The sequence below is a fragment of the Quercus robur genome, chromosome 2 (assembly GCF_932294415.1).
Source record: "Quercus robur chromosome 2, dhQueRobu3.1, whole genome shotgun sequence".
Taxonomy (NCBI): Eukaryota; Viridiplantae; Streptophyta; class Magnoliopsida; order Fagales; family Fagaceae; genus Quercus; species Quercus robur.
The window spans coordinates 51444338-51470803 of NC_065535.1; the positions used below are offsets into that span (position 1 = coordinate 51444338).

Sequence of the window (26466 nt, forward strand, 5' to 3'; positions counted from 1 at the left end):
AATAAACCAAGCATTCAATCAATTAAGATAAATCCAAAATCATGAGAAAAACATGATTGAACATTAAGAATTCTACCTTAGTCAATCGAGATGAAGCAAGAACAATTTAAATCATTAAAGAGCAACTGTTGTGAGAAAAATAAAATCACATAAATAAAACTGATAATCCTTAACAAGATTTCATCCTCAAACCTAATTGAAAATTTAGCTACTTATAGTAATTGAAAGAAAACATAAAAATAAAATAGTAAATATTAAACTAAACAATAAAACTGTCATGGAGGAAAGTGCCATTGGCGGCTCCTCAGCCTCTCTAAATTTCTGCCATCACTAATCCCCCCTAAAGAGCCTTTAAATAGGTCAAGTAATCCTATTACAACTTGAATTCCCATTTGGAGAAAATCCCATGTTTTTAGGATTTACCTAACTGACATTTTTGGCCCATTTAACTTCCGAATTCAGACTTTTGGTAAACGACAAAGTTGTAGCCCTCTAATTTAGCTTTCCGGCCCAACTTGAATCATCTCAATTGGACATTGGAGTCGAAAGTTATGTTCAAAATACTAACTGATGTGCAAGCTGGAATCTTACTCCGAATTGGACTTGGATTTGGTGCAAATTTCTTTTGATTCCTTGCTCGAATTGGACTTAAATTTAATTGGACTGGCCTATTTTGACTTCATTATGGATCTTGTAAAATTAAAGTCCATTATCCTTCTTCTTTGCACAAATCCGCTCATTTAATTTCATTCTCATCTTGTAGGTCTTCAAGTCGATATGGGCTCAGCCCACTTGAATTAGAATCTATCATTCTACCTCAAATAAAACCCACTAGCATGTAAAACCTTTATAACCTATAAAACAAAGATAGATTATAATCAGTCACAGATCAACATACTAATAAGGCTAAAGATGCAAATATGGGGTATTTTATTGCATATATTTCATGCACACCATGTATCATTGTGATTGTTAAAACCTCAAGATCATTTTTATGACATGTGATGAATGAGTTAATGACTAAAATGTGACCATGATTTTTGGGTACTGTTGACACCCCATTTTGCAACCCACATTTAACCTCACATAGAGGGTAAAAGAATAATTTCACCTTAGAGATAAGCATCTTAATTTTGGCCAATAGATCCTTAATTTCATTTCATCAAAATGGTCTTGATGTTGTAACGATCAAATTGACTGGCCAAAAGCCTTAATCAAACCATTAGATTGATAGTTATCATCAAATCAAGTTTTAATGGCCGAGATGCACTATCACAAATTAAGTCCGACTATATGTGAGTATGAACAATTAATTCTGACTAGTTATAATTATAATTAATTTGAAATTAAGGATGTGTCAGAATCTGATTGGCTAGGACTACAACTTATGGTAATGTTACGCACACTTGATTAATTAGATAGTCAAACATTAATTATTCAATAAATAGTTTGTGTAATTATCTTTTTAATTGAGGTAAATTTGGGATTGATTAATTTTGATATGGAAGTAATTGGAGTCTATCAATGTTAGTTGGGGCCTATTAATGTTAATTATGCTAAAATTATTTTCCAACAAATGACCTCCGCTCACTTTTTCATTGATCGCTCTTAGACTATTTTGTATTTTGAGTGAGATTAATTTTTTTAGAAACTAGACATTTGGGGCTTCAATTTGAGCATAAGAAGAGGCAATTCCGATCATAATTGAGAAAGATATGATTTTTCGAAGTTTTCATTGAGAACTTTCACAAGAGCTACGGAAAAAACTGAGGTTTTAATTATTTTGCTTGCTCATCACTCCCACCAACCTCCAATTTTGATGTGCCAGCCTTCCCTAAACTCTAAAATGGGGTCTAGGTTCATGATTCTTTTTGATCCTTTGTCAACCCTCATTAAATGCCCTTCCATTCATGTTTTCTCCATCACTACTATATAAACCCCCCACCATTTCCTCTATTCCAAAGACATAGAGAAACATCCTCTCTTCTTCCCCTCTTTAGTTCTAGTGAAGAAGAGTTAGTCTTGTCATATCATGATCTTCTTGAGACTTAAGGTATTGAGTGAGATTCACTCTCTCTCCCTCTCCTAGTTCTCTTCCTCTACTTCACCCTTAGGACTTCCACCAAGAGTCTCTTCCCCCATCAAGTGGATCTTGCATGCAAGTATAATCTATTTCTCTAACTTGTTTTTTTTATTGCTATAATGAGAATTTAAGATTAAAGCATGCTGGTGATTATTTAAATTCCTTGAATATGTTTAAATGTTCTTGATATTCTTATGTTCATATGCATTCTTCACATGTTCTTGGTTGTTCTTCACATGTTCATGCATGACACTAGCTTTGATCTTAAATCTTCATCCAAAATATGAAAAACATGTTAGTTTCATAATTCTCTCAAATCCTTGAATCTTGGATATCATCATTCATACACATTCACTAGAATTTATTTTTCAATCGAAATGTAATGATTAATAAATAAAATTAGATTTTACCACACACATTAAATTCAACATGCAAATTGATTGATAGCATATTGGAAGATATGATATGAATGTTGGTCATTATAGTCTAGAAGACCAGTTGCACTGAGCAAGGTGAGTGCCAACACATTTCCATCTTGTAACATAGCCTCCGAGCTTAAATCAATGGTTATTAGATCAATGTTTATCCATGTAATTTTCAATCTCTAGATTGTAACTAGGAAGCAAACCATGTACTTTATCCTAGATTGTATTTAGGACCAAAGCCATATAATTTCCTATGGTCAATGTAAATTTAGTTTCAAATTAATAAAATGATGAATTTTTTAATTATGGTATTTATTTTATTTTTTTCCAATAATTAAATAAGTGGCGACTCTATTGTAAAACCCTCTAAAAGGAAAAATATAATCAGTCGAACCTCCATTTTAAGAGGCAATAACACGACTCCACCCATTCACGTGGGTTTGGCCCAATTCCAAAACAGGTTGAGGGCGCAATTTCTCACAAGTACATAAAATGACCATCCTATCATTTTCTAAGATTAAATTATGGGTGCAAAATGGGGTGTCTACACAAGGCTTCATTTTCTATTATCCCGCCATTCCATTATCCTGAAAATCTATCAAGGATTCACTTTTCTTTATCCTGACATTCTGTTATCCCGACAATCTCAATCATCAAAACTATTTTTGTTAAAAATAGTTGTTGGGATTTTTTTTTTTTTTTAATATCTAATTGTTTCCAAGAATGATAGAAGTGAAATTAATTTCTCAAATTATCAACCTCTAAAAATGGCAAATGACCCTTCACAATCAAAACAAATACAACACAGTCCATCATATATCAAAATAATTAATTAAGTTCATAATATCTAGGAACATATTGCTCGTTATAACATGTAAAACGAATGGTAATTAATTTTCTAAAAATTTTACAAGTATGGAAAATAGAAGAAGATGTCATTTAATTGTGGATTTGTCAAAATTCTCTTCCAATAAAAAGATATTAAGTAAGGTTGTAACTCAAGGCTACAACCAATTTTGTTGCAAAACTTTGTCATTTTCAAAATATGTAATTATGTTAATTTTTTTAGTGGGAGTTGTAGCCTTAGGCTACAATTAAGTTTGTAGCCAAACTTATGTTACAAGGATAATAAAACGGTACGGGTATAATGGTACCAAGTATCAATTAACACAAAAAAATTCTACATTTAATATTTCACTTGGTAAAAAAATTTCTACATTAAATATCACTCTTTGCTTTTTTCTATATTGAATTTTCTAAATGATGACTTTTTTTTTTTTTAAGAAGGAAAGAATAAATTATGAAAGTTAAATGGATGAAGAAACATGCTTTGAGTTATATAAGAGCAAAATGTTCTCCAACCTCTTTAGTGGAAATATTTTTGGCGAATCCTCAAAGTAAAGGTCATTTTAATGATACAATTTATTTTAGGAAGAAAAAAAAATTCAAAACTTTCTTAATTTCTTTCCTTACCATTCGTGCGTGGAGTTCTCTCTCTCATGGCAACATGAGTTCCTCCCTCCCTTGGTCTAGTACGAAGGGTAATAATTTTGTTTTCTCACAAAATCATGGCTGATGATGTCATTGACAGTCTGAAAAAGATGAAGCTCACATCAGAGGAAGAAGAAATTATAGCTATCTCAGATGAAGGAAGACTAGAAGCTCTTGAGAGTTGTCAATTGAGTCTAATTGGAAAATTCCTTACATGCAAACCCTTCAACAAGATGGCAGCCAAAAATACAATACAAAGGGCTTGGGGAGTTGATGACACAATGCAGATTTTAGAAGTAGGGCCGAACTTGTTTCAATTTAAGTTTCAATCTGAGTTTGAGATGAATCGAATTTTCAAAGGGGGTCCTTGGACATTTGATAACCAACTTCTCATGCTCCAATGATGGAAGAAAGGGATGACAATGGGTAATATAATCATGGAGACAGCTTCGTCATGGGTTCAAATATGGGGTGCTCCCTTTGATATGTTTTCACCTCAAGTTACTAAAGAGGTTGGGGGCAAATTGGGTGAGGTTGAAGAGGTGGAATGGAAGAGGAGGAAGGATGATATTAACTTGTTTATGCGTGTTAGGGTTGCTCTACCTATATCAAAGCCTCTTAGACGTGGAGGGTTCCTAGCTGGGTCGGATGGAGAGCGGTCTTGGGTGACATTCCTATGTTCTGTCATTATTGTGGGATATTAGGGCATGATTTAAAACACTGTGCAGTACACTTTGCGGTTGAAAAGAATGGTGGAAATATTGTTTATCAGTATAGGGATTTCTTAAGGGCAGCAAGTACTCAAGCACAGGGTCCAGTTCATCAATATTCTAATCATAAATCCTTTACGGAGGAGGGTGCAGGTAGTGCTAAGGTACAAGATCCAGTTCCGATGGCTGATTCCAAGTAGACGGCGGCTGAAGCAAGAAACGTAAACCCTAGGGTGAGTGATGAAGTTGAAGCCAAGAATATAGGGACTGTTACGGATTCCATGCAAGCTGATGGCGTGTTTGGTACAAACTGTACTAACATGGAGGAGCATAACTCTGGGGCAGTAAATTCAAGGCTAGATATTCAGCTATCATTAAATGGCATGCCTAATTTGAATACATGGGCTGAGAAAGAATTCAAATGTGCTATTATGGATGAGGTGCAAGTAACGTATAGGCCAGAGGAGTTTCTTGAGCACGTGCCCCTCAATAATCAGCTATCTACGGATGGAGCTGGGCTACCTAATACAAAGCCTAAAACTACATGGACCTGGTTTAACAGAATGGAGTTTGGTCTTGGTGGATTAGCCCGTGCAATTACACTCCCAACACTTGGGAAGAAAGACATGAGGGATGCTATTGGTGAGCAGGTTGATGAGAATGAAAATAAGAGAGGGAAGGTAGTCAATGAGGAAGGATTTTCAAAAGATTTATCGGCAGGGGTGGACAGCCACCCTTGCTGGAAGTAATAAGGTTGTTAAGCTGGAACTACCAAGGGTTTGGGAACCCTTGGACAGGTCGTAGCCTTCGCAAGATTGTGAGGGAATAAGCTCCCACAGTCTATTTTCTGATGGAGACAAGACTAGATAAAGATGAATTTGAAAATTTATATGGTAATTTGCCGTATCAGAATAAAATTATTGTGAAGCATCCTGATTCGGGTGGAGGATTTGCACTTTTGTGGAAAAATTCTATCACATTGAAAGCCATCAACTACACTGTGAACCATGTTTTAGCTATAGTTACGGAGGAAGATGGTTTTAAATGGTTTCCAACTTGTTTCTATGGATGGCCGAAGGCTCAACAAAAGGAAAAATCTTGGAGATTGTTGGAATATTTGAAGACCTTTGTGGATGGACCTTGGCTGGTTGTAGGGGATTTTAACGCTTTTTTACATGCTTCTGAGAAGAAAAGTAAAAGACCACCACAATATTCATAAGTTGATGCATTCAAGGCTGCTTTGGAGTCTTGTCATCTTCAGGATCTGGGTTATAAAGGATATCCCTTTACATGGAATAATAGGAGACCGGGTAAGGCAAATACTAAAATCAAATTGGATAGAGCTGTGGCTAATAAAGACTGGATTGGGAAATTTCAATTAAGCAAAGTTCTACACCTTTCAGCTTATGCTTCGGATCATTTACCAATTCTTTTGCAGGTTCAATCTTTTGTTCCTTAAAGACAGGAGAGAGGATTTAAATTTGAGGAGTCTTGGCTACTCATGGAGGACTATGAAGCTATGATAAAGGATGCTTGGGATAGTGAGCTGGTTGTTGAACAAGGATTGGCTTCAACCTTGAAGAAAATACAAGTTTGTGGTTCAAAATTAATGAAGTGGGGCTCGACAAGAATAACTCCAGATGAAAAAGGTATTAAACAGATTTAGAAGAGGCTAGACATATTAAATGAAGAGGAGATGACTTCTAACAGTAAGGTCGAATATCTAGAGCTGAACAAAAAGATGGATGAGCTTCTCCAAAACAAGAAATATATTGGGCTCAAAGGTCTAGAATTTCATTGTTGAAGCATGGTGATAAAAATACTAAGTTCTTTCACTCAAAGGCTTCACAAAGGAGGAGAAAGAATCATATTCGGGGTATCAAAACTGGCCCAAGGGCAATGGGTGGAAGAATTAGAGGAGGTGGTGGCAGTTGCCTCTGATTACTTTGAAAACCTATTTCATGCAGGAGCATGTGACTGGATGGAGGAATGCCTGGATGCTATTCCACAGATGGTGATTGAAGAAATGCAAGAGGCTTTGTCTGGGGAGTTTACTGTAGAAGAAGTTAAAGTGGCCTTATTTCAGATGGGACCTACAAAAGCTCCAGGACCTGATGGTATGAACGCCCTTTTCTTTCAAAAATTCTGGCACATAGTTGGTGATGATGTTGTTATGGCTATTTTAGATTTTTTTTAAATAATGGTAACGTGCTATCTGAGATAAATCACACAAACATAGTTCTTATTCCGAAAGTGAAAAATCCTGAAATTTTTTTTGATTTTAGACCGATAAGTTCATGTAATGTGATTTATAAGATTATGTCAAAAGTATTAGCAAACAGATTGAAACAGGTGCTTCCATATATAGTCTTGCCCACTCAAAGTGCCTTTGTACCGGGGAGACTGATCACAAATAATGTCTTGGTGGCCTATGAAACACTACATACAATGCATGCTAGGAAGAAGGGGAAGAAAAGGTCTTTGGCATTGAAATTTGATGTCAGTAAAGCCTATGATCATGTGGAGTGGCAGTTTCTTCAGGGGATCATGGAAAAGATGGGTTTCCCAGCATTGTGGATAGAGAGGGTGATGAATTGTGTCACTACTCCAACTTTCTCTATTTTGGTGAATAGTAAACCTTATGGGATGATACATCCATCAAGAGGAATATGACAAGGTGATCCATTATCACCTTATCGATTTCTATTATGTGCAGAAGGCTTTACGGCTCTGTTGACAAAAGCAGAAATTGAAGGGAGGATTAAAGGGGTTTCCATATGTAAAGGGGCACCTAGAATTACCAATCTACTATTTGCTGATGATTCACTGCTGTTTTGTCAAGCTATATAGAATGAAGGGCAAGCTATAATGGAAATTCTTCAAACATATGCACAGGCTTCAGGGCAATGTGTAAATTTGGAGAAATCTTTAGTTTATTTCAGCAGTAATACCACAGGCAGTCAAAGGCAACAAATTCTGCAGATTCTAGGGGTGAAGGGGGTGGAGAGATTTGAATCTTATCTAGGGCTGCCAACATTGATTGGAAGAGCTAAGTATCATACTTTTTCTTATTTAAAAGACCGAATCTGGAAGAAGCTGCAAAGATGGAAAGGTATGTTGTTATCTAGAGCTGGAAAGGAAATTTTGATAAAGGCGGTGGCCCAATCTATCCCTACTTACACCATGAGTGTGTTCCAACTTCCTATGAAACTATGTGATGAACTAAATGGTAAGTGTGCTAGATTCTGGTGCGGTAAAGTAGGTGAGGAAAGGAAAATCCATTGGAAAAGGTGGGATAAGTTGTCAATTTCAAAGGAGGGTGGAATGGGTTTTCGGGATTTGAGAGTTTTTAATTTAGCCATGTTGGCTAAACAAGGCTAGAGATTGATCCAAGGGAATGATTCTTTGCTATATAGGTGTTTCAAAGCAAGATATTTCCCTCGGTCTTCCTTTCTAGAGGCCAAAGAATCGCCTGGTTGTTCCTATGTGTGGAGAAGTATGATGGCTGCCTTGCTTTTTCTTAGATTAGGTTCTTGTTGGAAGGTTGGTAATGGGTCTTCCATAAGTGTTGTAAGGGATAGGTGGCTTCCTAACAATCCCACAAATAAAATCATGCATCCAAGACATGAGCTAGTTGAAGATTTAGCAGTATCAGATTTGATTGATCTGGAGTTGCATGCATGGAGAAGAGACATGATCATGGGAATGTTTCTCAGAGAAGATGCCGAAGCTATATGTAGAATCCCCCTCAGTCGAAGATCTGTTCTAGATTCAATTATTTAGCTGCACAACAAGAATGGTAAATTTTCTGTTAAGTCTGCATATAAGCTTGCTAGACGAACTCAACTTCATGGAGATAGGGCTGAGACTCCAAGTGGTTGTGCTAGGAAAAAAATTTGACCGATCTTGTGGAAGCACAAAATTCCAAATAAAGTCAAAATATTTGGATGGAGAGCTTGCCATGATATATTACCAACATCCTACAATCTGTCACGTTGGAGGATCATAACTGAGGATAATTGTCAACTGTGTACTAGAGAGGTGGAGACAACAACTCATGCATTGTGGGAATGAGCTACGGTGCAAGATGTATGGGCTGGCAGCATTTCAAAGTTGCAGAAAGGACCCTCTGTTTTTCGTGATACACTTCAGCTAATGGAGTTTCTAGTGGACAGGTTAACGGTTGAGGGGTTGGAGCTATTCTGGGTGCAGGCGTGGTTTATATGGAACCAGCAAAACTGTGTTGTGCGTGGGGGTCAATTAAAGGATCCTAAATGCCTTAATAAGCGAGCAGAGGACTTCGTTTTGGAATTTCAGCAAGCCCAAGTGCAATTGACAGTATCTCGAATTGAGCAAATTAATTCTGACTAGTGGTAACCTCCACCGCCGGATGTATACAAGCTAAACTTTGATGCTGCAATGTTTTCAGGGCTGGATAGAATAGGTATAGGCACTATTATTTGAAATGATAAGGGGGAGGTTATGGCCGCAATGTTTGCTGTTGAACCAAGTGCAGAAAACAGTGAAGAAGCCGAATTGATGGCCTGCAGAAGATCCTTGGAGTTTGTCGTGGATGCTGGGTTTACAAGTTTGATAATTGAGGGTGATAATGCTAATGTCATACAAGCCATTTCTTCATCTCTGCCTAACCATTCCATTCTTGGCTGTGTGGTGGATGATATTCGCCATTTGATACTGGGGTTATATTGGGCTAAGACTAATCAGATTAGAAGGGGAGGGAATACAGTGGCACATGTTCTTACCCAATATGCTAGAAATTTAGATGAGGATTTAGTTTGGTTAGAAGATTCTCCTCCACCTGCCTTGGCAGCCTTGTATCACAATGCTTCATTATTATAATTGAATGTAAGTTTCCTATTCAAAAAAAAAAAAGGTTATGAAAAAAAAAACCCCAAATTTATAATGAAAAAGATAAGGAAAGAAATTAAGAAAGTTTTGAATTTTTTTTTTCTTCCTAAAATAAATTGTATCATTAAAATGACCTTTACTTTGAGGATTCGCCAAAAATATTTCCACTATGTTAATTGATACTTGACACCATTATACCCATACCATTTTATTATCCTTGTAACATAAGTTTGGCTACAAACTTAGTTGTAGCCTAAGGCTACAACTCCCACTAAAAAAATTAACATAATTACATATTTTGAAAATAATAAAGTTTTGCAAAAAAATTGATTGTAGCCTTAAGTTACAACCTTATTTAATATCTTTTTATTGGAAGAGAATTTTGACAAATCCTCAATTAGATGACATCTTCTTCTATTCTCCATACTTGTAAAATTTTTAGAAAATTAAAGATCAATAGCTATATCATCAATAAATTTCTTAAATTGTAAATTTTTGTAGTTTAAAATTATGCATTGAAAATAAAATTATAGATCACTAGCCTCTAAGCACGCGCATTGCACGTGCTTAGAAGCTCTTTTTTTTCATTTTCTTTTTTGTAAAGGTTAATAATTTGTATCTATTATAATTTAGAATTTTTTTTTATTTGTCAAAAAAATAAAAAGGATAAATTTTAGAGGTAAGCATTAACTGTAATTTCTTTTTTGAACATATGTTTGAAAGTGGTGTAGTGATATAGAGAAAAGTTTAGGTAGAAAAAATAAGATGAACGTGAGGGAAAAGAAGGCTAAATTTTAGGAGTTCTCTTAGTTTTTTTATTTTTTATTTTTTAAATTGGGGTGTTTTACTTTTATTAGATGACAAATGAATAAAAAAGGCTATATTTTAGGGAATTAAAAGATAAATGTGAAGGAAAAAAAAAATCTAAATTTTATGAGTTATCTTTTTTCTAATTTAAAATGAAATTTGTTATTTGACATTTTTTACATTATTTCTAAGAGAAGTTACTCTTCATTAATGAGGGTATTTTTAAACTACATAAAAGTCAAGTTCAAAGAGGGGAATTATCTTATAGATAGTATAGAGATATAGTAAATAATATTCAATTAACACAAAATTTTACATGTGTATTCCGAGCGTAAAGAACATGAAATTCAACAGTTAGATTATCAAAATATGTAGTAATGTTTATTTTATTGAGTAAGGTTGTAACCTTAGACTACAAACAATTTTGTAATTAAACTTTGTCCTTTTGAAAATTTAACCATTAAATTATATTTAATTTATGTTCTTAACACACATAGGACAAAGTTTGGTTACAACTTCACTTAATATCTTTTTATTAGATTTGACTTTTGACAAACTCACCATTGGATTACATTTTCTTCTTATATCTTTCATGCTTGCAAAATTTTAGGAAGATCAAAAATTAATAGTTATGCTATCAACCAATTGTTTAAATTGCAATTTTTTTAGTCTAAAATTATGCATAAATAATAAGTTTATGGATCATATACTTAATAACATCCAATTAGCACAAAATTTGATATGTATGTTAAGAGTGTAAAAAACATGTAATCTAATGGTTAGATTTTCAAATTATATAGAAATACTATTTTTTTTTTTTTAGTGAAGTTGTAGTATTAGGCTACAATCAAGTTTGTAGCCAAACTTTGTCCACATAAATATCAAATTTCGTGTCAATCAAATGTCATTTATTATTTAACCAATAAAGTTATTTTTTATGCTTAATTTTAAATTACAAAAACTTAAAATTTAAACATTTTTTGTTGATGACATAACTATTAATCTTTGGTTTTTTGAAAATTTTGCAAACATGGATAATATAATATAAAAAATAATCTAACAATGAATTTGTCAAAATTCATATCCAATAAAAATATATGAACAAAGTTTAGTTACAAAATTAGTTGTAACTTTAGGCTACAACCTTACTCAATATTTTTTTATTGGAGTTGAATTTTGACAAATTTACTATTATATTACATCTTCTTCTTATATCCTCCATGTTTGCAAAATTTCTAGAAAATTAAAGATCAGTAGCTATGTCATCAATATATTGTTTAAATTGTAAGTTTTTGTAATTTAAAATTATGCATTAAATATAAGTTTATAGATTGTAGGGACACATTTTGCAGCCCAAGCCCAGGATGTATAAGATATTGGCCCAGTGAGCCCAATACAATAAATTTGTAGAGAGTGAATCGAAGAGCTAGGTCCTAATGAATTGGACAATAGCTAGTATGGATTTAGAGGATGATCAAGCAAAATCAAGAAGCACTGATCTGAATGAGTTCACTGTCCGAGGAGGTAAGTGTCCATATAAATCAATTAAACCGATTACAAGTATAATTTTGATGGCTACAGTGTTCTCTTTCTCTTTTTTCATCCCCTCCTCATGGAGGGTCTCTTATATTATATAGCTCCCTTTGGACCATCTTGATCTTAATCATTTGAGCCCTTACTTGAGTACCTGTCCCATCAGACACCTTCTTTGGTTTTCTGTGAGTTGTGGTAGCTAAGGCAGCACTATTCAAGGGTCTTCTCCACATAAATGTGGCCAAAAAGGTAGCTGCAGTGTATTCAATGCAGTGGTAGCAGTTTTCCCTTATATATTTTTAGGTTCCCCTCCTTCTCGTATGTTCATGATGCACGTCCCTATCATTGGAGTTTCTTGTAAGGTCACCCTGATTGTTGGAATACATATTTAAGTTGTATTTATCATACTCAAAGAGAAATTCCTCCTCGGACCACCTTCCACTCATTCCTTACTTATGAGACTCAAACTAAAATCACCCATAATTACTTATTCCTCCTCGGACCATTCATGTTCTCAGCCCAGGCCCAAAACCCAGTATATGATTTGGGCCCTTAACCGTACATAGATCATATAGTAAATAATATCTAACTAACACAAAATTTGATATATGTATTAAAAACGTAAAGAACATGCAATTGAATGGTTAGATTTTCAAAATATGTAATAATATTTATTTTATTGAGTAAGGTTGTAACATTAAACTACAACCAATTTTGTAACTAAATTTTGTCCAAAATATATTAGACTATAACCAATTAAGTTTGTAGCCAACATTGTCAGGAGGAATTGTAACTTATGGGTATATGCTATATAACAAATATATAATCTATAACATATATAAATCCAATGACCTTTTATTCTTTTTTTTTTTTTTTCTTCTCAAAAAAATTGATTCCTTTTTTTTTTTTTTTTTGACAACATTATATTTGATAATTATATAAGCTTTTGAAGCATTATAATTAATTTTATAGTCACTGTCAAAAAAGTTTTGCAGACATTAATATATTAAATCCTCCATTATAAGCTAGTCATTGTTAAAATAAAAACTATTAATAACTACCATAATTACCTATTAATAACTATCATAATTGTTAAATTTAAAAAATATATATTAATGACTATCATAATTATTAAATTTTAAATTTAGACAAAAATTAAAAGACTATTAATGATATCATAATTATCAAATTTTATATTAATTTAAACTAAAACTAAAAAAAATTTGTATTTTATTACACTTTTTCTTGCATTGTAAAGGTTTCTAACTAGTTAATTAAGTGATCAAGAATTTGAGCTTAAACTCATTAATAACATATTACTTCAATTAACTTCCTAAATGAAAGGTTATTTAGTATTTTGTCCGGCACCAAATGAATGATATTAATTACAATTTAAAGCAACCCATAACCAAACCCATAAAAACTAAATAAAAATGAATGACAAATGACAAACCTTGAATTAGTGGGCAGGCTTATTGATACCAAAGCTTGATCACTTTGACGCATGGAAAAAAAATAAAATTTTTTGAAGGATCTTCCAACAAGAAAAGCAGGATATGTATTTTATAACGTTCCTAACCTGTGCACTGACACTGTACAAAACAAAATTAATAATGCTATTTGTCATTTCTTTTCCTTGATCAGTCCATGTGTGTGGTCATGGCCTCCTTTTCAATCGAAATGACTTAAGGCTGCCCTTGGAAACTTAGATTAAGATATGAAGTTGGATTTTAAATTAATAGATTTAAAATGCCTCAATTTTAAATCCATTAATTTTAGTTGTGATTTCAAATCTAAAGATTTTAAATTTAAAATTCTTTGTGGATTTGTCAAATCCAAATCATTAACCTTTTTTAAACTATCCAAACAAAATATTTAAATTTTAATCACTCAAATCTAAATCCAAATACCCAAATCATGCCATCAAAGTGCACCATAAGAAACTAGGATATGACAAAGAGTCATGATATCCACACTATTATGACAAATAATTCCATTAGAATTATTCATTGAAGTAATTGATTCTTTGAGACAGATAAACTCAACCAACAACAAAGTTTAATTGAAAGACTTTCTAAATGATCTTAATCAAAATTTAAGATCACATTCAAGTGTTAAGAGCATTGTAACTCAATCAGCGCTTCCTAATATTTTCAACAAAAATATTTAGAGTTTAAACCCAATCTCTCCCAATTATCAAATTATCACCCAAAAAACCACATGCAAACTATAGTGGGATAGTAGTTAAATAAGGGTTCTAATCACAGTGCAATTTCATATTAAGATCACCCAAATAGAGTAGATGAATAATTAAGAAACCAGGAAAGTCTTGTATGCTTGAACTTGTTCTATTACAATTACATGCAGAACTGCTCTCTCTTACAGAGACCAAACCTGACTCCTCTCACAGCTCTCTCTTTCAGACTCACGCAAACGCACAAAAAAAAGCCAACATACTCTAAACTATCATACATATATTTATATAAACTTTCTTCAGGGCTTTGGAATTTCGTTGTTGTCATTGAAATTCCAAAGATCACCATCCCAAGGAACCTCTTCATCAGGCTTTGCCGAAAGCAAATCATTACACATTGTCTCCCAATATGGATAGCAAATTGACTCCCACCATCGAGACTCATCCTCACAACTCCATGTCCAGCCCCAGTCATCATAAACTATCTTCCAATTCTCTTCCTTCTTCTCCAACTCCAATGACACTCCTCCAATTTCAAACACATCATCCACCACCTTTTTTCCACGTCCACCCTCCATAGCCGCTCCCACAACACCTTCTCCAATGGCTTCACTCTCTTTCATCTCCTCCTTAACCTCCTTAAGCTCTTCGCTTATTACAGTTTCCTCCTTCCCCTTCTCCTTCTTCTTCTCCTTCACGTCATCTTCATCGTCAACAACGACAACTTCACTCTCCTGATACACCCTCTCATTATCAGCCGAAATTGTTCTCTCCCTCCTTTCTTTGTCAACCAAAGCCTCTCTGACCATGTTTCTTGTCATCACCCCCTCCATGACATTGGAGGAGGAGAAGGAAACAGGTCCCTCATTCTCAACGTAGCTGCTGCAGCCACTAGTCTTTCGAGCTCTCGCGTTCATTCTCGCCATTCTTGAGCTCTCTGTGGCTGCTTCTTCTCCTCCTAGGCCTCTCTTGATTCCCCTGCCTTCATTGTACACAGCAGAGACTTTAGCCATCCTCATGGTGAATTCAGAGAGAGTGTGAAAGAGACTGTATGAGAGAGAGAGAGAGAGATTGATGTGACAGTGTGCAAAGAGTGAGTGTTCTTATATAGCAGTGGGAAAGTTCATTTTCTCAGCTTCCAGGGTTTCCCTAAATTTTTTCGTGAGAAAATCTTACTCCATGATAATATAGATTTATAATGTACTTTGTCTAGTGAAGAAGAAAAGAAATAGTTCGTCACCACGAGATATCTGTGGATGATATTTGGACCAAAATATCGAGAAAAAGAGGAAGTGAGCGTTTCTGGTACATATTTCCTTACGTGGCCATGCAAGTTTGCCATGTGGACACAATGCCATGCAAAAGTGGGGCCGACACGACCGACTTGGGGTTGCTGAAAAATGAAATTTCTTTGGAAGTATCTTTGAGAGATTTTGCATGTAGCACCACGTATACAAATGCCCATGTCTGCTTGAACAACCTGAATTCACTCTTTTCTTTTGAAGGTGCATTTGGATATACCATGTCCAAATTAAGTGACTCAAAAGTCAAAACTCTATATCAATCTGGATTCTTCTAATTTTCCTTTAGTTAAATGATGATAATTTAATTCTTTATAAACAAGATTTTTTTTTTTTTTTTTTGATAATTATAATCAAGATGCATTTAGTTTTTATGCATCTACACACATGATATCGCATCATTTCAAATCTTATTCATCCAAATAACAATTAATAATTAATTTTGACGATCTATTCTATTCATCCTTAAATTTATGAATTACTAATTTAATCAACATCATTAAATAAATCGATCCATATCCATCCCTTACAGAGGTAAGCGGATATAATCAATCATTTATTTTTTCCTATCTTAAGTACATACGACATAATCGAGAATCTATTTGGTTTCCGTATTTGAAAACAAGAAAAATTAGTTTCAAATACTAAAAACCATTGGGCTCTACATAGATGGTAGTTGTTTGGAAGCTGTTTTCGGTTTTTATTATCAGATAAATTAATCCAATATTCATTGTGGAAACTAAAAATTGAGAACAGCTACAAATTGTTTTTACAAGCTCAAAAACAATTTTGAGTGACAATTTGGTAAATACTAAAAGGTGCTCATATTATTTTACCATGTCTCGTCTCAATCAATACCAACGGTTATACTTTTCATAAAACTCATTCATTAGTTTTACTTTTGTCTCGTCTCCTCTCTCTCTCTCTCTCTCTCTAAAGCTTTCTTCATAAGCGACAAGACTAGGTTACGTCGTTGACAGTTTGGCGGCGAGGGCTAGGGTAGTGTTGGCGCTATAAGGTTGCAGCCGGGTTGTGAGGTCGCGAAATCTGCCTTTTTTGTCCTCGATCTGCCTTTTTTTGTAGGTTGTCATTGCTGCATGGTTGTTGTCTTGAATTATGTGAGGCGCAGTGGTGGTGATGTTTCCATTGTTGGTGATTTGTCGTCGGTGATCCTCATATGTACTGTTTTGGACTATTTATCTCGGCATTACCTCATTGGTAAAGAATGATTGTCATTGCTATTATAATTTGATTTTTATTCAACACCTTCTCTTTTGGGCTTAGAGTCGACTGTTTTAATGCTATTGAGACTCTAAAACTTAACTCTTGAGTTTCTAAGACGATGTGTTTACTGACATTTCCATGTTGCTAACCAACTTGCTACTTTTATATTTCAGTTATTGTCATATGAAAAGCCGATTTATAAAGGGGAGAATCATAGTTGTTGCAAATTCTTTCCATTTCCATGTTGGCCGCATTGCTTGAAGATCGTCAAGATTGACAATCTTAGATAGAGGATCTGCATATAGAGATATCCCAAGCAATTATTTTTTTGAGAATGCAAAAACCTTGGAGAACTTTCAGTTTCTTGTTGGTGGCATTATTTGAAGAGCGTCCAAGATTGAGAACTAGTGCTACAAGGGAGATATGCATATACAAAGATCTCAAAGAGATATCTTTTAGACAATTAAGAAGTCTTGAAAGGTTAGTCTTTGTTACACACACGATAGCATATAATACATACACACTCATTAAAAAAATACGATTTTCAGTTATAATTGTGAAGTTGTGAAATTATGTTTGGAAAACACAGTGTAGCAAGTACACTGAAGATGTTCTCAAATAGATCTCTTTGAGCTTGGAAATGAAAAGGATGGCCTATAAGGTTATAAATTTTTTTTTCTTTTGAGATTTATGTGCATTTTTTATTGGGATTTTATTTATGTATTTATTCTCTTCTGATAGTTTTTAGACCCCTTAAAACAATTGATTTAACCTAGATAATTAGCCAAGTTGTTACTTAGAACAAATAAGAAACCCTAAAAAACGTTTTAAAACACTTAGGGCTGAGTTGGAAAAATCTGCGGAAAATCATTCTGCCCGAGCTTCGATCAATCGAGCCTGTCTTTCGATCGATCGAGCCAGGCCGAAAGACACAATGCTTTCCTGCTTTAACTCGATTCCAACTTTACATAAAAACACAACTTTGAGCTAGACTAAAACACTTCTAAACACATTATTTTGATCATGGTTTGCCAATAATACAAATTAAAATTCTAAATACATAAAATCCTAAGACTTTAAAACCTAACATCTTCAAAACAGTGTCAACATTGCTACGCAAGAGGATTTCATTAAGGTGCTTCTAGGTAACAGTCATGCTTCCTACAAGGGTGATATTGGTGATAATCGTGCTTTTATTCCCCTTATATGCATTTTCAATGCAAGGCAAGGGTATGATACTCCAAGATTTTTTTTTTTTTTTTTTCGATAGTCTCTGAGAGTGTATGATGGACAAAGATAATAAGTTGATCAGGTTAGGTTTGTAGCCCACCCAGTATTTTAAAAACCGATAATTTATTCTAGGAGCTGTTGAATACAAAGTTTTAGATGGTTCAAGTGTTGATCATTAAAGTTAGTGCTCAAATTTGATGTCTATAACATAATTCAATAGTCTGATTCTTTTAACATCATACCGGGCAGAGAGAGTGATAGAGAGAGAGAGAGCTTCTTGCCATATTATCTAGTTCTAATATGGATCCATTCTAATGTTTGAAATGTAATGTGTTTGATCAATCTCCTAACAATTGTAGGTTAAAGGATTTAAATAAGAAACCAGAAAGGAATGTTTGGGTTTGGAATAAACAAGATGATGTAAACTAGTTTGGAGCTGATGACAAAATCCCTATCACTAATGGGTTGGAAGAGAACATGATTAAGAACAAAGAGATTGGGTTTATTTCTCCTCAAAATGGTGGTTTCATGTTATCAGCCCTTATCTTGTTAAAAAGCATGATGAGGGTGATGGGAGTGAAGCCCGTAAACAAATAATTAAAGAAGCACTAAAAAAAAACAAGAAGAAGATGTGTGTATTAGTATATAAACTAAAAGAAGAGGCATTGTGAATGAAAAGGTGAACTTTCGAGGTATGGCACTGAGTTCCCTCTTAAAAAAACTCGTTATTAATGAATTTCTTGGTTTGGAACATTGGGGATTTAAATAACCCCTCAAAAGAGAAAGGGCTTAAGACAATGGTGAAAAACTGAAAATACATTAAAATATCATTATTACGTACGTTTGGTGAAAATTTGAATCAAGAGCGTAATAAAGTAAAGATAAGAGATGATTTTTCTTGAATTGAGTTATAAATGTAATTTTTCTAGTCTTGGCACGAGTAAGCTCTAGATTATGTGGGATAGAGATGCAGTGAATGTGCAAATCCTTTCAACATTCTCCCAGGCCATTCATTGTAAATTTATGGTCCGTTTGGATTGAGGAAGAGGAAAGGGAAGTAAAATAGAGTAGAGTAGATTTAGTACAAAATTAGCTTATTTTTAGTCAACTCTACTCTACTCCCTTCCACTCCCCCTCCTTCCCCCTTCCATCCAAACAGGCCATTAGTTTCATAAAAACACATAATGGTGCATATCAGCATATGTTAATTGATCTATGTTTCGAATGACGGAATGGAAGGTAGGGATTTTGGAAGAAATTGGTAATTTATTTTCAAACATCCAAAGTCAGCCTTGGCTTATATAATAGGAGACTTTAGTGTGATTAGAAATACTCATGAGATTACTAGAGGCTCTTTTTTTATCTCCATATGAGATGGACTTCTAGCTAGTTGCTTCAGTATAGGATTGCATTCTGTCTCATTATTTCCAAAAACCGGTGCACCACTGAAGTTCAAGATGCCATCTCTAGATAAATTTGATGGAACTGGTTGTCCCATAGGGCATCTCAAGATGTATGTTTGGGCCTTTTAATCTTTGGAGACCGATGAGGAGTTACGAAGCCAAGATTCCAAATGTTTAAAAACATATTAACTAGCGCTGCACCCAGGTGATTCTTATCATTATAAGACTCGAGAACCCAAAATTTGGAAGACATCTATACAGTGAGTTCATTGAACAGTATCACTTCAGTATTGAGGAAGACATTTGGATACCACTAAGTAAGAACTGAGGGAACCTTTTTTTTTTCTTTTTTTTTTTAAGTTGATCGAGAGGAAATTTGGTCCAAATGATAATAAGTCCCAATGAAGAGGAACAAATTCAGATGGTCGTAAAAAACTTGATGCCCATATACCATACGCACATGTTTGCTAATTACTTTTAAAATTTCAAAGCTTTGATAGCTATTAGTACCCAGCATTACAAGAAAAAAAATGCTTTTTACAACTGGAAAAGTCGTTGCAATAACTATAAAGCTGTTGTAATAAGATATTTGCAACGATAAAAAAGTTGTTGCAAGCCATTGTAATAAACTCCAAAACAATAGGTTTATGCAACAAAATATCTCGTTTCAATAAATTTTACATATTGCAACAGGCAAGTTGATGTAATAACTTCTTTATTACAACGAAAAACTTTGTGGTAATAGTTTATTACTTCAAAGGTTTTGTTGTGATATGTGAAAAATGTAATAACTTATTACAACAAAGTTTTCTATTGTAATAGCTTATTCAACAAACTTGTTCCAATAGGTTTAGTTTTAAAAAAAAAAAAATTATTATTACGTTAATTTGTCTATTAACCTGTCTTGTAATATAAATATTATAAGACAATATAAACTTCATATTTAAGAACTATATTAACCAATTAAAGATACAAATAAAAAAAAATGCAAAAATTAAAGTAGTTCATCAAATTAATATGTCCAAAAACACAAATATATACATAACATGTTGAGTTTACAATCAAACACATAGTTTCAAAAGTAGATATACACAAATATATACACAACTTGTAAGAAAAGTTCCTTCCAGAAAGTGCTATCCATGCATGCTTCACAACCACTTCATGGGGCAAGGTGAGCAAAACTCGTCCTGAGTTGGGGAAACTTAAGAATTATTCTTTTGATTCCATCTATCAATTTTCTAGCATTCACCAAATATTTTAGAATGCAATTTTATCAAATTATTGTATCTATGTTTGCAATTTCCTTCTTTTAAACATCATAAGCTTCATTTTCTTCAAATCAGAGAACAACATAAAACTATACATATACAACCCTTCAAAAAGAACACAGTACCAAAACAATTGGAACTGAAGCTTATTGGGCAACCAAAAGGGCACCCCAAACCATTTTTCGATACCTCGCGGCGGTCGACCACCCTAAACAACAACATGTGCTCAAGTGCTATGAGAAGGTAAAATAAACCTTTGGTGTGTAACTGGCTAGTTGAGTCATTTTTAATTGATTATTACTAAAGGTAGTGAAATCGCCACCAATCATTGGGTTTTTCTAAGTGTGATTGGTCACCTAACTCTATTTGATTTTATTACCAATCTTAGGCTAAGAAAAATGTCATTTTTCCTAATCTAAATGGATGGTAAAAAATCTTGATTCTTGAGTCCAGAAGCCTGGTTACGTGTGGGGAAAGTGTTAGGTGCCCCACAACGTCTGTTGTGAGATAGTCCTTTGTTTTGGTAAATTCTTAATTTTTGGTCATTAGCAAATAAAAACAAGCTATTGGCATTAGCTTTTGGAGCTTTAAATAAATTGGGCTTTGAGGTTTGATTTGGGAAAGGTGTGGCCTTTGTCAAATGCTTTGCTAACACATTTAGAATTGTTACCAAATTTTCATAACGAAAATTCGGCAGCATTTTGCCTTATTTTCGAGGCGAAAATCCGGCAACATTTCAGGTCAAGTGCATCGTAGCACACAAAACACTATCCCTACTAAATTTCCGTGGTGAGAATTTGGCAAGAATGATGCCACATTTTTATGGCGAAAATCTAGCAAAGTTTCGCGTTTGGTGTGTTACGACACACTAACAGGGTTTCATTCCTGTGTATACAACATGCATCAATATGCTTGGACTAAGGCAAGCCAAGGCTCACCGAAGTACTAAACACATGATGCATGTCACATACATAACGAAACCAATGTCACTAGCTAACATGGATAGAGGAAATCACACACGTGGTAGGTCATACACCTAATGAAGCATGAAAATGCGTCTACAACAGAGCCTTGAATGCATTTCCACACTCCAAGGTTAAAAGCATCCATGATTAAGAAGGGGTTGTCTTCCTAACCATGTATGTCCATCACTGAAGTGCATGACTACCTTTTTAACAACATACATAGCATGCACAATGCATATACATATAAAGCAAAAAAGAAAAGCAGACATATCCACACCTAGAGGGTGTGGCCCAAAGCAAGGTACAAAAAAGGAACCCTAGTCTAGGAAAGCTATAAACATGGTTCTAAAGGAAATATTGGGAAAGAAAGGACCTCGCGGATGGGATAGACCCCTAATCTACTAATTTATACCCCTTTTGCTTGCATCTTGGAAGCTACACACGTGCTTTGTCAGTACATGCAACAAACAAGAAAAGAAACCAACAGACAAGCAAAGGAAGAAAAGAATGAAGTAGAAAATAAGCAAGCTAGAAATAAGCAAAGAAAGAAAGCATGTGAACAAGCAAGCAAACAAATAGAATAAATGTCCTTAGGGGACGAATGTAGGTTTGGATTCAGTGTCTATGGATTCATTAGAAAGAATTACGGATGACCCACGTGCCAACAAGCATGGCTCCAAGAAAGGGACTCGGGATCCAGTGTGTAAAAATAGGTATGAACCCACAAGGAATCAATATGTGGAGAAATGCTTAAAGACGTGAACAAGCAAACAAAGACACATGAACGAGCAAAATAAACAAGTATGTATGCAAGGGATGCAACCAATCATATAAGAAACGTACATGATGGCATAAAGCAAGCAAGGCAAGCAACACAAAAGGAGGCAAAACATGTTATCACACTCAAGGATAAAAGCTAAGCATGAGAGAGAGAGAGAGAGAGAGAGAGTAAGGATATAAGCATGCCAACAACAAGATAAGATCTGATACAAGCAATTACATCCAAACAACCAACAAAAGGGAAAGATGCAACCAAACAAGACAAGAAAAGCACAAAAGGTGCAAACAAACATATAATAAAGAGAAGCATAAAGCATGTGAAGCATGGTAAAGATGCAAGAAGCTAGATCTAAACATGCAAGCATGGATCTAAAGGATGAACATGGATCTAAGCATGGAGGATCCAAACATGGCTACACAAGAGATGGATCTAAGAGTAAAAGCAAGGAAAGGCATGTGAAAAACCAAACAAGCAAGACTCTAATCCAAACCCTTTATTGAACTTGGGTGTTTGGATGTAGGCCTAGACCAATAGATCTAGATCTACACCCTACCCAAAAGCAAAACACACAAGAAGAAAGCATAAATAATTTATTGAAGCTATAAAGCACTCAAGCATATCACCCAAACATAGTATTTAAGCATATAAACATGGCAGAGATAGTACAAACAAGAAATTTAGGCTTATCCTAACCCAAGAATTCTAGGCCAACATCATCAAAGCAATAAAAACATGCTAGAGAGAAAGAAAAAGCAATAAAACATGCTAGGAATTAAGAGGAAAGCAATAAAAAGCTAGAAATTAAATTGGTGTAGATTGTAGCCAAAAAGAAACACCCTTAAAACCAAGGTAAAAGGACCAGGGAGGAGGAGATGGAAGCAAGAACAATACCTCTTGATGTATGGAGGAAGAAAAAATCAAAGTTTTTTTAGGGAGAGAAATGTAGAGAAAATAAAGAAAAAACTGCCCAGAAAAGATGCCCCAAGACCCCAAATTTTGTTCTTATTGAAATCTGGAAGGGGAGGGGACGTTTTGGGCTTTTTATAGGCAAAGAAATGTCTGGCGTGCATTTAGTGCACGCCAGTGGTACATGCCTGAGTCAGTTGCTTCATCTTTTTCCAACTTTTGGCTCTAAATTTGGCTGCTTATTTGAAGGCCTTTCTGAAGTCCAATTGAGTTGATTCTAGTGGCATTGAAAAGATATAGATGGCTAGTTTCCAGATTCATTGAGTTTTTGAAAATCATATGGTTAAATCAAAAGTTATAACCTCGAGAAGCGAGCTAACGTGCTTGACACAATTTTAATGATATCTAAACCGTTTTGTAGACACCCCATTTTGTATCCCATTAATAAAGATTGGTCCCTGACCCCAATGATGAGCTTGACATATGTCAACCAAGGGTAATTAAAGAGTTCACAATAGTTTGGAAGTAATCAAAACTCAAAAATGTTCAAATCGCTTTGAAATCGATACTGAAAAAATGACATTTGCTCACTGTTTTGACCATAACTTTTGATTCATAAAGACTTTATTAGTAAAGTTTGTTTCATTGGAAATTAGACATCCTGTGATTCAATTTGATCACAAATATTTCCTAATTTGGATTTTTATTGAGTGATTTATGTTCGTTTGAAGTTAGGCCATCAAAACTGTCAAATTAGGGTTTTTGGGGGACACATGCATACGCATGAATCAAGAATGCGAACACATACCCCGAGACCCTTGGGAATGTCCAAAGATCTCTAAAAAGCCCCAAAAACCCTAATTTTAACTTATAAATACTCATATTTTGTTTCTAATCAAAACCTTAGCTAGAGAGAGTTATTTTTTGGCCTTAATCTTCTCTAAAACTCTATTTTCTCTTTTCAATTTTCTCTTTTCAAAAACCCTAAGGCAGTAGCTAGAACGTTTTTGACAAAGATTCAAAACTTTTTTCTAGCACAAAACAAAGGCAGAAACTTGTTCTTAATTGGATTTCTCAAAACCTTTTGTTCTTGAGTTGTGATTGCTAACTATTGTTGTGTTCTTTAATTATCTTTGTCCTCTTAATCTAATCTTTGTATTGCAGACACTGAGGAGTCAGTTAAACAAACTCCAAACTCGTAATCTTAAGCAAGGTGAGTGTTCTTTCCATGAACTCTTTCTTTGTTTAATAGGATTCACATGAGTTTCTTAATGTAGTTTCTCTAATTGTTTATTTGATTCATTTGTTGATTTTAATTCTTTAAATATGTGTTAATATAATTTTAGGTTGTTTATAATCTGTTTTGCTTGTTCTTGTTTTATTATTTTAGTTTTATGTAAAATTTAACATATTTATTTATTTAATGTAGTTTACTACTTATTGATTTGTTTCTTGTTTAGTGTTTAGGGTTCTAACATGTTTGTTTGATTTCTGTTTTAATATCTTTGAATGATAAAATCAATAAAAATTTGATTTTTCAGTTATGTGTTAAAGGATGCGTACACATCATTGCGTATGCGTGCGCATGGTTCCAACCATGCATACGCATAGTTGAGTATGCGTACGCACCTTGAACCCAGATTATAGCAAAATCTTGTTATTGTTATTTTAATCATTTTTCACATGTTCTATGATTATGTTTGACTCTTTTTAGATTAATTAATTGTGTTTAATTATTTTTCATGTTTGATTTATTTAGTATTTTTTCTTTGTGTGTTTTATTTAGTTGTTATCTTTTCCTTTTTTAATAATATGTTTGATTGTGTTTTATTTATTTCCTATTATATTGTGATATGTTTTTAATTTGTTGTATGTGTTATTTTATTTAAGTGCATGATGTATATTTAGGTTAAGGATTAGGGTTCTTTTAATAACTTCTTTATCTAAATATGGCCTAGCAACACATAATGAAGGCCAGCTCACAAGCCAGGCGGTTTTGAGTGCCTAATACCTTCCTAAACCGTACCCAAACTCTGGACCCATAATCTGGTATGCAAACCTATGCATGTAAATAATTGACCCAAAAGGCCCAATATGGTTCCTAAACCTAATCTAGGTAATGACTCCATTTTTCACCCTTCGCCACGGTCCACTCCAAAGGCCGAGGCACACTTCCTTGCGCCCACATGTCTTAACTCTGATTTTGACCCGTGAGCAATCAGTTGAAAGGGGATTCAATATTCTTTGCAATGATGTTGGTTTCACTCCAATCAGACGGTCAGATTGAAAGTCAAATTTCTGTCCCCATTGGGAGTCAACTTTAGGTCAAATTTAGTCAAAGTTGATAAAAATCTCTGATAGCCTCAGGTTTGACTTAAAAACATGGAAAATGTTATTTTGGTATGGTTTTAACCAATTTTGACCTTCGGTCAACCTTGGGTTAACCATGGCCATTTTGACTTGAAGTGGCACTTTAAGTGCTTCAATGTCCAAACGGGCTAAACCATGGTGATCTAGATGTTCCCGTAGTCCTCTAGTGAGAAAATGATTTTTTTTTTGGAACTTTCAGGGTCCAACATGCAAATCGAGGGTAGACAAAATATGGTACCAACAATTGCCCCTTCTTTATCTAACACCTCAAATGCAATCGAAGGTGTTGGATAAAGAACGTGATTCCGCATTTTGTTGCCTCAAATTTTATGACGAAACTACACTGCTCGTAGGTCAAGACCGATCTTAGACTAATAAGGATGGAGCTGACAAAGGAGACCTGGTTGTCTCTAGAAAAATCTCTTGTGACGAATTGAGCTTCCTGGATGGTTGCCACTAATATATGGTCTTTTTTCAATTTTGGGACATTTTCCTTCCAAATTGGTGTACTTGCACTAAGTGAACCTCCTTGGTCTGTCTCTTTTTTTTTTTTTTTGGTTATTTTCCTACAAATATATTAGTAGCAATAAATATAGGAAACAATACTTGAGTTTTTTTTTTTTTTTTGACATTTATATTTTTGATGTTTTATTATTTTTTTGTTTATGCTATGATGATGTTGGAAAATATTTTTTTGTTTTATCATTATATACTTGCATGCTTTCACATGTGCATACATGCATGCACATAAATGTACATTCATATATACATGTGTGAAAATACGTATGTATAGCTATATCTACGTAGACCCATGCATGTGGAGAAATTTTAGGTTTAGGAAATGCAAACGATGCCATGGGTGAGTGCAAAATGCTATGAAAACATTAATAAAAAAACACTATG

The 26466-nt window shown here is 34.2% G+C and overlaps 1 protein-coding gene across 1 annotated transcript; it reads left to right on the forward strand.

Moving 5' to 3' along the window:
* The first annotated feature begins 4076 nt into the window (after positions 1-4076).
* LOC126700189 (uncharacterized) lies at positions 4077-4403 on the forward strand. The gene has a single exon (XM_050398232.1). The coding sequence runs from the start codon at positions 4077-4079 to the stop codon at positions 4401-4403; it is 327 nt and encodes a 108-aa protein (XP_050254189.1).
* The last annotated feature ends 22063 nt before the right edge of the window (positions 4404-26466 follow it).